This window comes from Candoia aspera, chromosome 4, assembly GCF_035149785.1.
Source record: "Candoia aspera isolate rCanAsp1 chromosome 4, rCanAsp1.hap2, whole genome shotgun sequence".
Taxonomy (NCBI): Eukaryota; Metazoa; Chordata; class Lepidosauria; order Squamata; family Boidae; genus Candoia; species Candoia aspera.
This window is the reverse complement of record NC_086156.1, coordinates 109,135,920-109,150,732: the sequence shown is the minus strand read 5'-3', so window position 1 is coordinate 109,150,732 and position 14,813 is coordinate 109,135,920. Positions and strand designations below refer to the sequence as shown.

The 14,813-nt window shown below is 37.9% G+C and overlaps 1 protein-coding gene across 1 annotated transcript; it reads right to left on the bottom strand.

Moving 5' to 3' along the window:
- Positions 1–1,467: 1,467 nt before the first annotated feature.
- On the bottom strand, positions 1,468–11,228 carry LOC134497005 (vomeronasal type-2 receptor 26-like). The gene is given in 8 exon segments (XM_063302718.1): positions 1,468–2,265; positions 2,733–2,842; positions 3,225–3,351; positions 5,663–5,893; positions 6,502–6,724; positions 6,726–7,351; positions 9,691–9,982; positions 11,140–11,228. Coding segments are annotated over 8 exon segments (2,496 nt in total).
- Positions 11,229–14,813: the final 3,585 nt, after the last annotated feature.

The following is a 14,813-nucleotide window of genomic DNA, read 5'->3' as shown; positions in this document are numbered from 1 at the left end:
AGGCAAGTTCCTCCCTTAGGCAATGCAACCATTAACACATGAAAAGGGGACAATTAAATTCAACCTCTTCACCCGGCCAAAATGATTAGTTACCACAGTAACCTTAATCTGTAGTAGAAAACATATTAACAATACTTGGTGAATGGGGACATTTTGCAAGCAGAAACCCAAAATGCACGATATGTGATTTATTGGGGAAAAAGAAGTCCTAGCCCCCAAGATCTCAGAGGTGATGAAATGAAGTTGAGCCCAGAGATGCAATTCCATAAATATATAATCTTAGGCATCCAGATTGGCCCTAGTATTTTACTACCATGGATAACCTTCTAAAGTGGCCCTAGTAGCAGTTCTGCTATTCCTTTCCCTTTCCCTTTCCCTTTCCCTTTCCCTTTCCCTTTCCCTTTCCCTTTCCCTTTCCCTTGCAGTTTTCTTAGCAAGACTACAGAAGTGGTTTGCCATTGCCTCTTCCTTCCTAGGGTCAAGAGAGAGGGACTGGCCCAAGGTCACGCAGCTGATTTCGTGTCCAAGGCAGGACTGGAACTCATGGTCTCCCAGATTCTAGCCTGGTGCCTTAAGCACTACATCATCTGACTGTTTTTCCCTTACCAATAAGCATAATATTTAGAAATTCACATTCCTAATTCTGTATAAGCATTTCTCTTGTAAATATTTTACAGATATGTTACTTTCTCTCACAGTTTTCCCTCACTGACAACACCCTCTTATATATACCATGAAAACTAAATGTAGAGTAAGATGAGTTTATACGATATGAAAGCATAATAATAATAATTTTTTTTTCTTTATTGATGAAATGTAATACTTTAAATGTTTAAAAGCTTATCAGTTGAAGGGCTATTTGGCACTGAATAAGCAAGCATAATAATATCCATAAAGCACAGAAATGTTTAATTTTTTAATTAATCATCCCTTTTTATTTAAATCAGTCCTCAGAATAATGGTAAGTCTGAAATACTCTTCATCAATAACGGAGTTTCTCTTCAACTCCCCAGTAGAAGGCTAATGACAAGGTTCTCATATCTTATTTACAAAGTCATGCCCTCTAATTTCTCTAACTTCAGTGAAGCTTCTGATATTTTCAAAATCTGAGTTGATTCTACCTAAGAACCTGTTCCTCTTAGTAGCAATTGTCCTCAGAGGAACCAGAATTCATGGCATTTGATAGAACGTTGTAGGTCTTTCCTGGTCATAGACCTCTCCGTATGAATTTTCCTCTTGCGTATGTGTCAGAGATATTTGATAGAAGTTTGTAGTTTGTATTGAGATGATGATGATGATGATGATGATGATGATGATGATGATGATGACGACGATATGTTCAGATTTTTGGTACTGATTCCAGGATCAACAAACGCCATCATGTAGTGACCCCTGCATTTTTGGATGCAGCAGGGGGAAGGCTGTAATCCATTGAATCAATGAGCAAACTGAACTGCCTCTTCAGGATTATTTCTTTATTAACTTCTCCTTCTTATTCAGATCAGGTCTCAGGATAATGATATAGCATTTGGGGGAAAAGATGCAGCCCAGTAATCCAGCTGCAGAAGACAAAATAGAGAAGATCTCCACCGCCACCATGTATTTGCCCTTCGTACTCAGATAGGTAGGAACAAATGATATCCAGACACTACAAAAGACCAACATGCTGAAGGTGATAAATTTTGCTTCATTAAAGCTGTCAGGCAACTTCCTAGCTAGGAAGGCCACCATGAAGCTGATAGCAGTCAAGAACCGCATAAAACCAAGGACAGTATAAAACATAGTGGTTGAGCCTTCATTACATTGTAGGACAATTTCTTCAGCCATGGAGTAAAGATCTGAGTCTGGGAATGGGGGAGAAATTGCCAACCACACAGCACAAATTATGACTTGTACCAGGGAGCAAGATAGGACAATAGTGTTGGCCAGCCTTTTCCCCACCCATTTTCTCATCTTGGAGCCTGTCTTGGTGGCCGTGAAAGCAAGGACCACTATGGTTGTTTTCCCCAAAATGCAAGAAAGGGCTACAGAGAAGATGATGCCAAAAGCAGTTTGTTGCAGGAGACATTTCACTTGATCGGGTTGGCCAATGAAGAGCAAACTGCAAAGGAAAGAGAGCAGGAGAACAATGAGAAGAATGTAGGTGAGGTTCCTGTTGTTGGCTTTGACTATAGGGGTGTCCTGCTGTTCAATGAAGATTCCCAGCACCAGAGCTGTGATGAAAGAAAAGGAGAGACTCACAGTGGCCAGAGTGATTCCCAGTGGCTGTCATGCACTGCCTACCTTCGAGTAATACACAGACACTGATTCCGTGGAACAGGCTCTGGTTTATTCGCAGTGTAGATGCAGTATAGGAAAAAAGCTGAGAGTGACAGGAGCGCGCCGGTGCGGGGTTTAAATACCCCGCGCCGGTCAGCGCCCCCTCACTCACGGTTACGTCACCCCCCTTTGTCCAACACGTTGTCCTGCCGGTAGGTGAGGGGTTGCGAGGCCCCGCTGGCGTTCTGGGATCGCCCATCATCGGTTTCCCTATTCCTCCAGTGATTGCTGTCAGCTGGGCGATCTCCGTTGCGTTAGCGCTAACAGCTTGGGTGTGCCTCGCGATCCGTTTAGCCATTGTCTCTTGTCCTTCAGTCTTTGTAAGTTGATGGCTACTTATCTTGAGCCCCTTCCCCTGTTTCCTTGTTATTGTCATGTGTGCCATTGCGCTGATGTCTTCAGCTCAACGGCACTCATGACAGTGGCTCACTGTAAGACAGAAACGTTGTTTGTTTTAGAATGCAAAGGTTTTGAGCTTTGTTTGGATATTCATATTCTGAACATTGGAAGCAATCAACTGCATCTGGAAAAAGAAAACATCATGGTCAGTTTCTAGAAATATGAAGGTAGTGGGACTGAGAGTTAATTAACGGGATTCATTTATTCCTAATTAAGTAATGCCTGTTTATATTTAGCAGCATGCGTAAGTATGCCAAATCTTCTTTTATATATTGCTTTGTGGTAAGGACTCTCCTTTTTACAATATCTAATAATGATTTGTGTCATAATCTTTTATCATTCAGCAATTTCCTGAAAAATATGAAAAGCAAAAAATGGTTTAGGTTTAGGTGGGGGTGGAAAATGTGTATTACATAATATCTCATATTTATCTATTTATTCTTCAATATTAGTATCTTGAATCACAGTTAAGAAGTCTGAATAGTTTTGCACAAGACAACTCTTACCCATCTGGTTTGAAATTTTCCCTTTTGCGCATGGAAGGCAATCATAACAGCAAAAAGGCTTCTCTTCTATTTTCATCTTACTGTAGCCTGAATAGCAATTGTCATTGCATAGAGAAAGAGGTAGAACCTATAAAGAAGTAAAACTGGGATTTATTAAAAGTCCTATGTTTTCTTTCAAAAAATTCTATCTCAATGTGGATTTCACTTTTAAATAATGAGTGTAGGATGTAGGTGTCCCAAAATATCCTTATGTTTTAAGGCAATTCTATTTAATGCATTGAAGTTTTGTAGGGAATGAGAACTAGAATCAAAACGGAAGCTAGGAACAGAAAGAATTGGAGTCACAAAGGTAGCATCATTTAGCTATGTGAAAGTAGAGTCCAGAAGAACTTGCTTCCCATGCATAAATTAGCTGGAAAATAGAGATGAATTATATTTTATCCTCTGAGTTTCATTTCCTTTCTCTACTTTGGCCACAGCAATGGTCAGGCATTATTGTGTGGACCAAGGTTAACATGGTCCCTGACATGGGATCACCCCGTTTCTTTTTTCCTTCTCATCCATGGCAGGAAAGTAAGCACCAATGTCTTTCAAGGATGGGTGGAAGAACAGCAAACTAAGAGCAGCAGTTTTTTCATTCTTCCTGTCATTTGGGGCATGAAGGGGAACTTGGCAGTCCATGGTATTTTCAATAATCTTCGCCAACACCACAATTTGAATGCATCAATTCTTCTTCTATCTTCCTTTTTTAATGTCCAACTTTCACAGGCATATGTGGCAATTGAGAAGAGCATGGCGTGAATCACACACACCTTTGTTTTTAAACTGACATCTTTTCTTCTGAAAACTTTAGATAAGTCTTTTCCCAGCATCATTTGATTTCATGATTACTACTTCCCTTGGCATTGAGTGTTGATCCGAGTAAAATGAAATCATTGATGACTTCAATTTCTTGTCTATTTCTTGTGATGTTGTTTATTGGTCCACTTGTGAGCATCTTCATCTTCTTCACATTCAGGTATAGTCTGTATTGCTGACCACAATCTTTGATCTTCATCAGCAAGTACTTCAAGTCTTCTTCACTTGCGGCAAGCAAAGTTGTATCATCTACATATTGCAGGTTGTTAAATGAGTCTTCCACCTATTCTCATACCTCATTCTTTTACATACATTCCTGCTTCTGGAATTATTTGTTCAGCATACACATTGAATAAGTACAGTGAAAGTATACATCCTTGCCACACACCTTTTCCAATTTTGAACCACTCGTTATCACCGTTTTCTGTTCTAACGACTGCCTCTTAATCCAGGTACAGGTTCCACATGAGTACAATTAAGTGCTCTGGAATTCCCATTCTTCGTAATATTAACCATAACTTGTTAGGGTCCACACTGTAAAACACCTTTGCATAATCAATGAAACAGGTAAACATCTTTCTGGTATTCTTTACATTCAGCCAAGATCCATCTGATGTCAGCAATATCTCTCATACCGCGTCATCTTCGAAATCCAGCTTGGACTTCTGGTAGTTCTCTGTCGATATAAGGCTGCAAATGTTATTGAATTACTTTCAGCAAAAAAATTGCTAGCATGTGAAATTAATGAAATTATTTGATAATTTCCACATTCTGTTTGAATACAGATCTCTTCCAGTTAGTTGGCCAGGTTGTTGTCTTCCAAACTTCTTGACATAGAAAAGTAAGTGCTTCCACTGCTGCAACTGATTGTTGAAATATCTTAATTGGTAATCCATCAATTCCTGGACTGAAGAAAAAACAACTAGTCGATGTTAACTACTTAATGAGTTAGAATATGATCAGAGGCACCTAACGGCCATCAACTAGAGTAAGTCCTCAAGAAAAGAGATGCCAGATTGGTTCATACTGCGTTTTTCACAACACTAATGTTCTGTAAAGTTATTCCCCCTTTAACATTGAAAGGTAACTTCCAATTGCATACAATCTGGAAATCCAGCTTGAATAAAATCAGTGTCATTTTTGGGAAATAAATCTTGGATTTCCCAAACATACCCTCTTTTTAGTATGGAAATCTCCCAGCATATATAGTAGGCATTAAAATTTCAGCGCTCACTGTTAAAACCTTGTGAATTATATAGAGCTTTAATTACTTTAATGCCCTTTTAAGTGTGTGTGTGTGTGTGTGTGTGTGTTTAAACTAGGGAACCTTGAAATGCCAGCAGAAATAGGCTCTAAGCATTGGATTAAGTTCTGCTAAAAAACTTAAAGATTTAATGAGGAGATATAAGGAAATTATTTTAACCCTTACTATTCAGAGGTTTAAGTCTTTGTATTTCAAAACCTCTCGTCATTATTTCTTCATCTTCACAGTTTTAAACCTGACAACTTGAAGGACAGGATCTATTCAAATCTATAATTATGAAAACAAGAAGGGAATAAATGTGCACAGTTTGAAATACCTGGTTAAACACATTGGGCCAGATGATGTCCTGTGGAGAAATGGTGAATATCTTATCTGGCGAAGCTACTGGGACTATCCTTCCACCTTTGACTTTAACAAAGGTCTGGTTTGGGAATGTGACCCAGTTGAAAATATCAAATCCAGTCTCTAGGTCCCCATTTTCATTAAAGGAAACTTTCTCTCCTGCAGTGTTATTAAATGAGATGGTTCTCAAATAGTGATGGAGCTGAACAGAAACAAAGGAAGACAATTAATAAGAAAGAGAGAAAGAGAGAGAGAGAGAGGAGGAGGAGGAGGAGGAGGAGGAGGAGGAGGAGGAGGAGGAGAAGAAGAAGAAGAAGAAGAAGAAGAAGAAGAAGAAGAAGAAGAAGAAGAAGAAGAAGAAGAAGAAGAAGAAGAATAATAATTATTATTTGCAGTGGTATTAGGTTATGGGTCATCCATTTAATATGACTGGGCACAATAATAGAATTAGTGTTCCTCCACCCCTCATCTCTGTTTCTTCCCTTCCACAGATATTTTGAACCTCTGCCAACCATGCAGCTGCTGCTGCATCTTAATCATTTCTTCTATAATATTGTAGCAATATTTATTTATTCATTTTTCAAATTTATATTGCTACCCACCTCACAAACAAGCGACTCTGGGCAGCGTACAAAGAGCCAGATATTCCCAATTACAAAAGTTTCACTCAGTTCTGAAACTGTGAGGAAAATGGAGTGGCAAGAGAAACAAAATCATCACTCCAGTGTTCTCAGTGTCATACCCAAAGTGCCACAGCCCATTGCATTATAGATAAGAGCAAAGGGAAGTGTTCATTCATTCTATTATTAGCTGCCATGTTTCTTGATTGAGAATCATCAGTCTCCCACTGTTTGCCCTTGCTCTGTATTTCGATTTGGATGAAAACATGGCTGTCAAAGCATGTGCCACAGCATAGACTGCATTATAGATGCTGTAGCTCTGCCCAGTCATGGTGGTGTCAAAGACAGACTTAGGAAGATTCTCAAGATTCTCTTCTCCAGTGCACAGCTGTCCAGTATCTTCATCGAACTTATCAAGAACATTCAAAAACCTTTTCCCAAAACACTCTCATTAAATGGTCTTCTTCTTCTGAAGTTGGGTTTCTCATCTGAAGGAATTTATTGAATCCAGAGATCTCCTTAGAAGAAACTGCAAAAGTTATAACACCATGGAAAGAGTCCATAACCAGCATTCTTTGAAAGGGAACTGATGTAAACTCCATCTGGGCTGGCATTATCCAAACTTTATCTTTTCTCTTTATTGGCATCTCTTCATATTCTATTAAATAGGGCACCATTCTAAAAATGGCAGTGGCCTGGTTTTCACAATATAGGATAATAACATTCGCAGTGCTCTTCATGATAATCACGTACATTTTACTAAACTCTTTATATGCACCTGCAAGATCATTAGCAAATGTTTCCTTGGCCATCTCTTGAATGAAGTCAAAGCAGATACCTTTCTGGGAAAACAAAGTAACAGCATTTTGTATGAACCTCTCTCCACTCTCATTAGGTTGGAAAATTAGCCCAATCCAAGTCCACCTTAAGTACAAAAGCAACTGGAGAATACCCATGATCTGTTGGTCACCATTTGGGAAAAAACGATGATAGAAAGCTGCCTGTATCTTGTCATCTGTCATTGGAGAAGATCCATATACGAGCTAAATGTGGAAAACAGAGGGAACGTGGTTTTCCAAAATGAAATATTCATTATGTTTGAAAATTCTGTTCTTAATTTATGGTCTTCCTTGCAAGCATTAACCTAATCATACTCAAAAAGAATTGATGTGCAGAATTTTCACTCAATAGCTGTAATTGTAGTATAAGTACAAAGCTGGAGGCCTCAGAAATGCATTAATTCAGGAAATGTTATACTAAAAATGGTCCCCAAATTTTAAGGGCGAAAGCTTCTTGGTCCTGAAGCAAACCCGTCCCAGCATTTAGCTAGTCTTCTCCTGATAGGAAACAGCAGAATAACTGAAACAATGAAGTCATGGTGGGATGCAGATGAGATAGGATGAGCAATGCAAGAACCTTGTTTGGTGTTCAATATGACCCTACACCTCTTCCAGTTCTGCTTAGTTCTCATCTCATAATCTGTATGCATACCAATTTGCATGCAAATATGGATATACATTGCAATCACACAAGTACTAGAAGGGCACATGAATGAATTTCTTCCTTTTCATTTAAATTATTTCACATGTTGGTAATGCATCAGCCTCTTACTTTCTGTATTATCTTATCTGAATTTCAGGAGCAATATCCTACAAATCAAACACTTTTCTTCCCCACTTTCAAACCTGAGTAGAAAATATGCAGCTGACCAATAACAAACGTTTTGTGAACTGAAATGCAACTGGTGCTAAATCTTTGGATCACTTTTCCCATGATCAGAATTTGGGAGAGGCAAAAATGGTGCCTTATGCTTTAAAGAGACTTAAGTCACTAAATTCAGGGATAAAATGCCCCACAATGCTGCTAGATTCCATGGAATGTGCCATGGAAATCCTGATATCACATTCCATCTGATGGAATTGCCCATGTTTACTTAGGATTTATTAATTTATTGATTATTCTGATTTCAGGAGATGGAGAAGGAGAAAAATTATTGAAATATCACAATACTCTGATTGTGTTTACCAATTAGTAGCAAATATTAGCAAGAATATGTAATAATGTAAGAAACGACCCGATTGGCAGGGTCCAGGAAGAGGGCCTTCTCTGCCAAAGCACCCACCCTTTGGAACAAACTACCCCTGGAGGTAAGACAGGCCCCCACTCTCCTGGACTTTTGCAAGGGAGTAAAAACAAGATTAAGAGCTTCCCATCCTGAATTGCATATTTTATATGCTATTTTTTATATGTTAGACATTGTACTTGTATTTTTTATGTATTTATATTGAATTCTTTTAGTGACTCACTATTTTTAGCATTTGTAGGCTGCCCAGAGTCATTGTGTGTGAGATGGGCAGCAGAGAAATGTAATCAATAAAATAAATAAATAAATAAATAAATAAATAAATAAATAAAAAAAAATAGTGTGGTAAGTCAGCCAGTTACTGTATTAATCTTTCAGTTCTCCTCTTTTCCCAAGCTCCCTTCAAGCTTTTCACAGTCCACTAAAACAGCTGTGTTTGGATGTGGTGTAAGGGAATTAATGATAACTCATCCATTGAGCATTTTATTTAACTTTCTATGCGGTTTTCTTCCATTTCTACTACATTTTTTTTTATTATTATTTGAACTACTATGGAATGTTCATGGAGAGGAAGGAAGGAAGGAAGGAAGGAAGGAAGGAAGGAAGGAAGGAAGGAAGGAAGGAAGGTCATTCTGCAGTACAAATGTCAAGATAACTATTCCCAAATAATAATTCATTGATTTGAATATAAATACACAGTTGAGAAGATGTATTGATGAAAATGTATTGACATTATTATACAGTGTATTTTTCAATAAGTCAAGGAATCATAGTATATTAATAGGTTTGGATTCAGAATGAGGAATAAACCTGGTTCAGTACTGAAAAATATCCATGTCATCCGGCCACCACATACTTTGCTCATCCCTGTTTGGATTGACACTTTATTTCCACATCACAAAATGGAATATAAAAGAAGAATTACTTATTGGTTATTTGTTGTTATTTTGTAGACATAACTTTGTACATGTAACAAGGGAGGGGGAAAGTGCTTTCAGACCTGCGAGATTCTCTTACTGTAACCTTACAATAACAGTTGTATTAGTGTTCATGACTTTGGTTTCCTGGCCAGGACTACCTGCAAGGGTTGACATCAATCTTATAAGTCAGAAAGTGATTCCCCCCTCCCCTGCCTTTCCATTCCAGAGAACTAGGGAGGGCCAATTCTGAGATGCTTTCTCAAATTACATTTCTGGTTTGGTTTCATTTATCAGACCATTGTCTAGGCTGCGGCTCGTCCTTCTTTTCCTCAAGGTGATTTTCACAGCCCATTACACTTATTCCAAAAGCAAATCTTACCTGGGGCATCTTGTAGACGTTCAAAATGTTTGCCATGAAGGGACAGATGTGAGAGGTAGGTCCTGCAATAACAGATACTGCCCAGTCCTTGGCATCACACTTATAATTGGGGATGAACCTGCCCCGTGTTGAGAGAAGCTCCATTGAAGCAAAGTAGGTCCATCTGGCCATGAAATAACTGTTAGAGATGTGAATACCCAGAGTCATGTTGGATAATATGAGATTGTTCTCCTTGATCTCCTTTACAGCAAAAACCAAGGCCAGGATATGTTGGTAGTTCTGCAGGAAAAATCTGCAATGAGAGATACATTCCAGATCACATTTCTTCTCTTAAAGAATATGACATTGCATATACTTTAGTTATAATTCAGCTAAACAGTATACAGAAAAACAGACTGTATAGTACCGTGCAGGAAATCATGAAAATGCATTAGCAGTCAGAAACTTTTTTCCATTTCTCCAAATGCCCTGAATCATTTGAGTCATTTTTAAATTACCTGACCAGCAAATGTAGAATGTTCTAATAGAAGAGGATGAAATCTAATGAGATACTTGTATAATAATTGAAATATTCTGCAAAGATATTTCAGAGTGTCCTAAAACATGATTTTTGATGAAAGGGAAAATGCTCTTGGGCAAAACATAAAAAATATATATTTTTTCAGTGGGTCGAGGCTGGCTGTTACGATTCCTTTCATTCATTATAAACAGTGTCCAGCAGGAAACAGATGAATTGCTTGAAGGAGCATTAATAATAACGATATTATGGTCTTTTGTAATTCTTACAGTAGGCCTATTTCTAGTCTTGTACCTTTAGCTCTTCCCTCTTCCCCTTGGGTGTTTTTTTTTTTTTGGGGGGGGGATGAGTTTTGAAGCATGCTTGAGGGCAAACATTGTGTGTCACTGTTTTTCTGGGATCATGAAAGACCTCCAGAGGGCTCCTTAATCCTGGGAAAAGAGGTTGCTGTTTCATTAGGGCAGACAGGGCCCTACATTTCTGCTCCCTGCCTGCTGAAGCAGCTGTCTGGAAACAAATTCAAAGTGCTACACAGCACCATTGTTCCCTCATACTCAGAGAAACAATTAAACCACTAAAAGTTGATGATCAATTAGCTACAAAGGGTGATTCAATAGTACAGCACTGATAATTCATTCCACACTAAGTAAATGAGAAAAGCCCAATATGGAAATTGAATAAAACACTGGGGTGAGATCTGTCGTAACTGTTTGTGTGTGTTTGTGTGTGGGGTGTTTATTATTTATTTTCCAGGTAAGAAATATCAGTAGGGATCAATCAATATTGCTTAATAATTAAGGAACTAACCATCAAGAAAGAGGAGAAATAGCTTGTGCTACAAGTAATGACAGTAATTAACTCGGTCCAGGCACCACATTAGAGAAAGATATCTGGCTTGAGATATGCTACCGTTAAGAAGAGAAAGTCTTTACATGAGCTCATCAACCAGTTCTTCAGATGGATGCCTTGTGAAACTCATTGGATCAGATGCCATGTAGAACTGAGATAGGATGCCGGCCATTATGAAATCCCCTGAGAGAAAATACTTGTGCTTAATAAGGTGAGGCTTCCCCACAGCACATGCTGTAGGAGCAGGAATAAGGCATGTAATCCCTGGCAGTAACACTGCCATTACTGCCATGAAAAATAACATCTTCTTCAAGAAAATGTATATCACCACATAGGAACAAGTTCCATCCGCAACAATGAAACATGAAAAAACTCTCAGTAATTAGAACAGCCCACATATGTATATTTTTTCTCAAAAAGCAGACTGTTGCATCTCTGGCTCTCTGGTCCCACAATTAATAGCACCTTTCAATCTGGAGCTGTTCTTCTAAATTGTCCCTTGGAATTCCTCAAGGATTTGAGAAGAAGCTACATTACTAAGACTCCTTGGGTAATTATAGGGGAAATTGATGGATGTTCAGCAAAATGCCTTAGAGACATTGAGTAGAAAATAGAATGACAATATTTATGGGTTAGGAAAAAAAAAGGGCTCATTTCTGAAAACAATGTAGAAGCTAGAGGGAAAAAAAGAAAAAAAAATTCTAATGAACAAATGCCAAACAAGAAACATTTTGCTCATTCTGTAGCTGTAAAGATGGAATTCTCTGCAACAAGAGAACTACCCAACTTACACTCCCTCCCACCCTGCTGAGTTCTAGGAAGTACATTCAAACATGACTTTTCAAAGAGTCAAAGATTAGTGGACCCATCATGATATAGGCTCCCACCCACTTTATTGATTGTTTGGAATGCTCTTTCAGCACTTGGGTTATTGCATTTGTCATTTAATTCTATCCTGACATTTGCTTTTAACCATTCTTAATGGGACCAGGTTTGGTCAGCTGTTCAGAGTCCTTTGGGATTGGAGCAGTGTGTAGTGCCTAGTAAATAAGCAAATAAAAAGGAAATATCATCTGGGGGCAAGTTTTTAATTGGGCTACATTGACAAAGTGGATAAATTTCAGAACAGAAAGTTCTAAAATCTGGGAGAGTCATTGTTTTCAGCAGTGTTTTATTGCAAAGTAAAAAATGCTGCTTGGTTCTTTTCACTCATTTCAAATGATGTTTAAAACATATCCTGATAGTCACATGATGTGGGGCATAAATTTGTTTCCAGCTTGGTGACTGACATGAGCCTCTACCCTATCAACCCAATCACTTGTCCACAATTGATATCTTATGGCCCTGTAACAAAGCCTCTTGATCAATGACACTGGAAATGGAAAGAGTTGTCATATCAATCAGAGTACTCCTTCCTATTTAATGTGGAATTTAATTGGTGCTATAAATCCTTGCTATTTTATGATATGCACAAAAATAACTGCACTCAGGGTCTGTTTAATAAAGCTGGGGGGCACTAATGGTCATCTGAAATTTAAGAAATTTATTAATTTCTAAAATTTATTCCCTCCCACCCTTCATTTATTTATTTTCCACTGCATTGAAAAGAGATTGCTGTCAGTTTTCAGTATATTCTAAATCTTTACCTTTACAAACTTTAATGTTTTAATTTTAATTAATGATCTATATATTTCATGATCCTGAGAATTGCCTTCTTTTATGTAAAAAATCAAACGATATACCATGGAACTCAATATTGTTCTTCACTTTCTTTAGCCTGCTTATAGCCCTGCTCCACAGATGAATACCCAAAATTAGAATTTTTTTCCCCTTCTGGATGTTCCCAGTTGCCCATGATCAACATTTTGGGGTTTGCCAACTTTTGTAGTATTTAAGGTTGATATCGATAGTGGATGTTCAGTTTTGGCACTGGCAGGGTAACAGAAATATTGCTCTGGAAAATATGGCCCATGTGTTGACTGTATAGGAAAGTTATCAAGTTATTCAGTGACGTTGGTAACATGGTAAACATAGTGTGCACGTATTCCACTCTGTGCATGGGTTTGTGTGTGTGTCTGTGTGTGTGTGTGTATGTATGAAGACACATACATACATAATCTAAGAAAATGGGCCAGGCATTTCCTCCGTGATGCTATATTTATTTATTATTCAAATTTTGCTACCTCCCATCTCCCCCAAAAGGGGGACTCTGGGTGGTTTACAATAAAATCAATAAAATCAAGACTATAATAATAACAATTAACATCTATAAAAACAATTACAGATATAAAATGCGATAAATAAGTATAAAATCCAAGAGGTTAGAAATTCTGATCAGGTGGGAGGGGCTCTAAGGCGTGAGCCAACCCCATGGATGGTTGCCCATCTGCCTGCCCCATGCGAGATGGCAGAACCAGGTTTTCAGGGCCCTCCTAAAGGTGAGAAGTGAAGGCGCCTGCCTCACTTCTGAGGGCAAGATGTTCCAAAGGGTGGGGGCAACTGCAGAGAAGGCCCATTTCCTGGACCCTACCAGATGGATTTCTCTTATCGATGGGGTCTGCAACACGCCCTCTATGTCCTTGACAATGCATTTTATTAAGACTGCAGACTCCTATTCAGATGAGGGAACTTATTTGAAATGAAGGAGATATCTTCTTGAGAGAAATATGGCAGATATTTAATGGATTGCTGTCTCTTACCATATGTAGAGTGGAAGAGAATATCTTGAGTGGAGAAAGCAGAGATCTTCCTCATGATGTTTTTGAAATGCACATGACAGCTCATAGTTACAGTGTCCACAATGCTGTCTATGCAACTGCACATGAATTGCATGTTCCTTATACTGTTCCTTAGAACCTTCTTCATCTACCATAATAGAAGGTAATCTCCTTAGAAGACAGCTTCCTCTTTCTTATTTGTCCTCCTCCTCTTCTTGGATGAGACATGCTGGCAATGTTGTACTACTGCTCTGTCCTTAAATTCTTCTGCAATTTTATTTTCAACTCCTTATTTAGGTATTAGAAAATACATTAATCTATATCTATATCTATATCTCTCTATATCTCTCTATCTACTGTATATCTCTATCTCTATCATCTATATCTATCTCACAAAAGTCTAAAGGTAAAGAAAAAATATATAAAAGCAAGGATAGAAGCAATAAATGGGTGTAGGGGAGGATAAAGTTTACTATGTCTATCAGTACAAAACATCTGGACAAGAGCCTTATTTTTCAACATGCAAGGATAAATATGTTGATGCAGATTAGTTAAGTATGATTATAATGAAATATGGTTACCATTTATTGCAATATTTATTCAGAAATACATACACATATCTCTGATTTTTTGTTTCAAATCATTTTCCTTCATGTTTATTTTTTAAAATAAGTTGTGTATTACTTATTGTATTGTGTATTACTTATTGTATTATGTTTATTTATGAGAGCAAGATGAAGGTGATGATGATGATGATGGTGCTGATATTTTCTTTCACAGCCTTGAGGTTTCTAATTTTTCCACAAAGACTCATTTCTCTGGGATATCTCCTGATATTGAAATCACCTTTCCCTTCTATCCTTTAATGAGAAATTTGGTGTTCTAGGAAATAAGTTGCCCAGCTGCCTTATCTGTAAAACATCATTATAGTTTAGACACATTACTTACATTCTGTTTCTCATCCAGTTTTTCAGGAAAACCTGTGAGCAATTTTTCTCCAGCAGACTAAAAGGATTTATAATTTACAGAGCCATAATTAA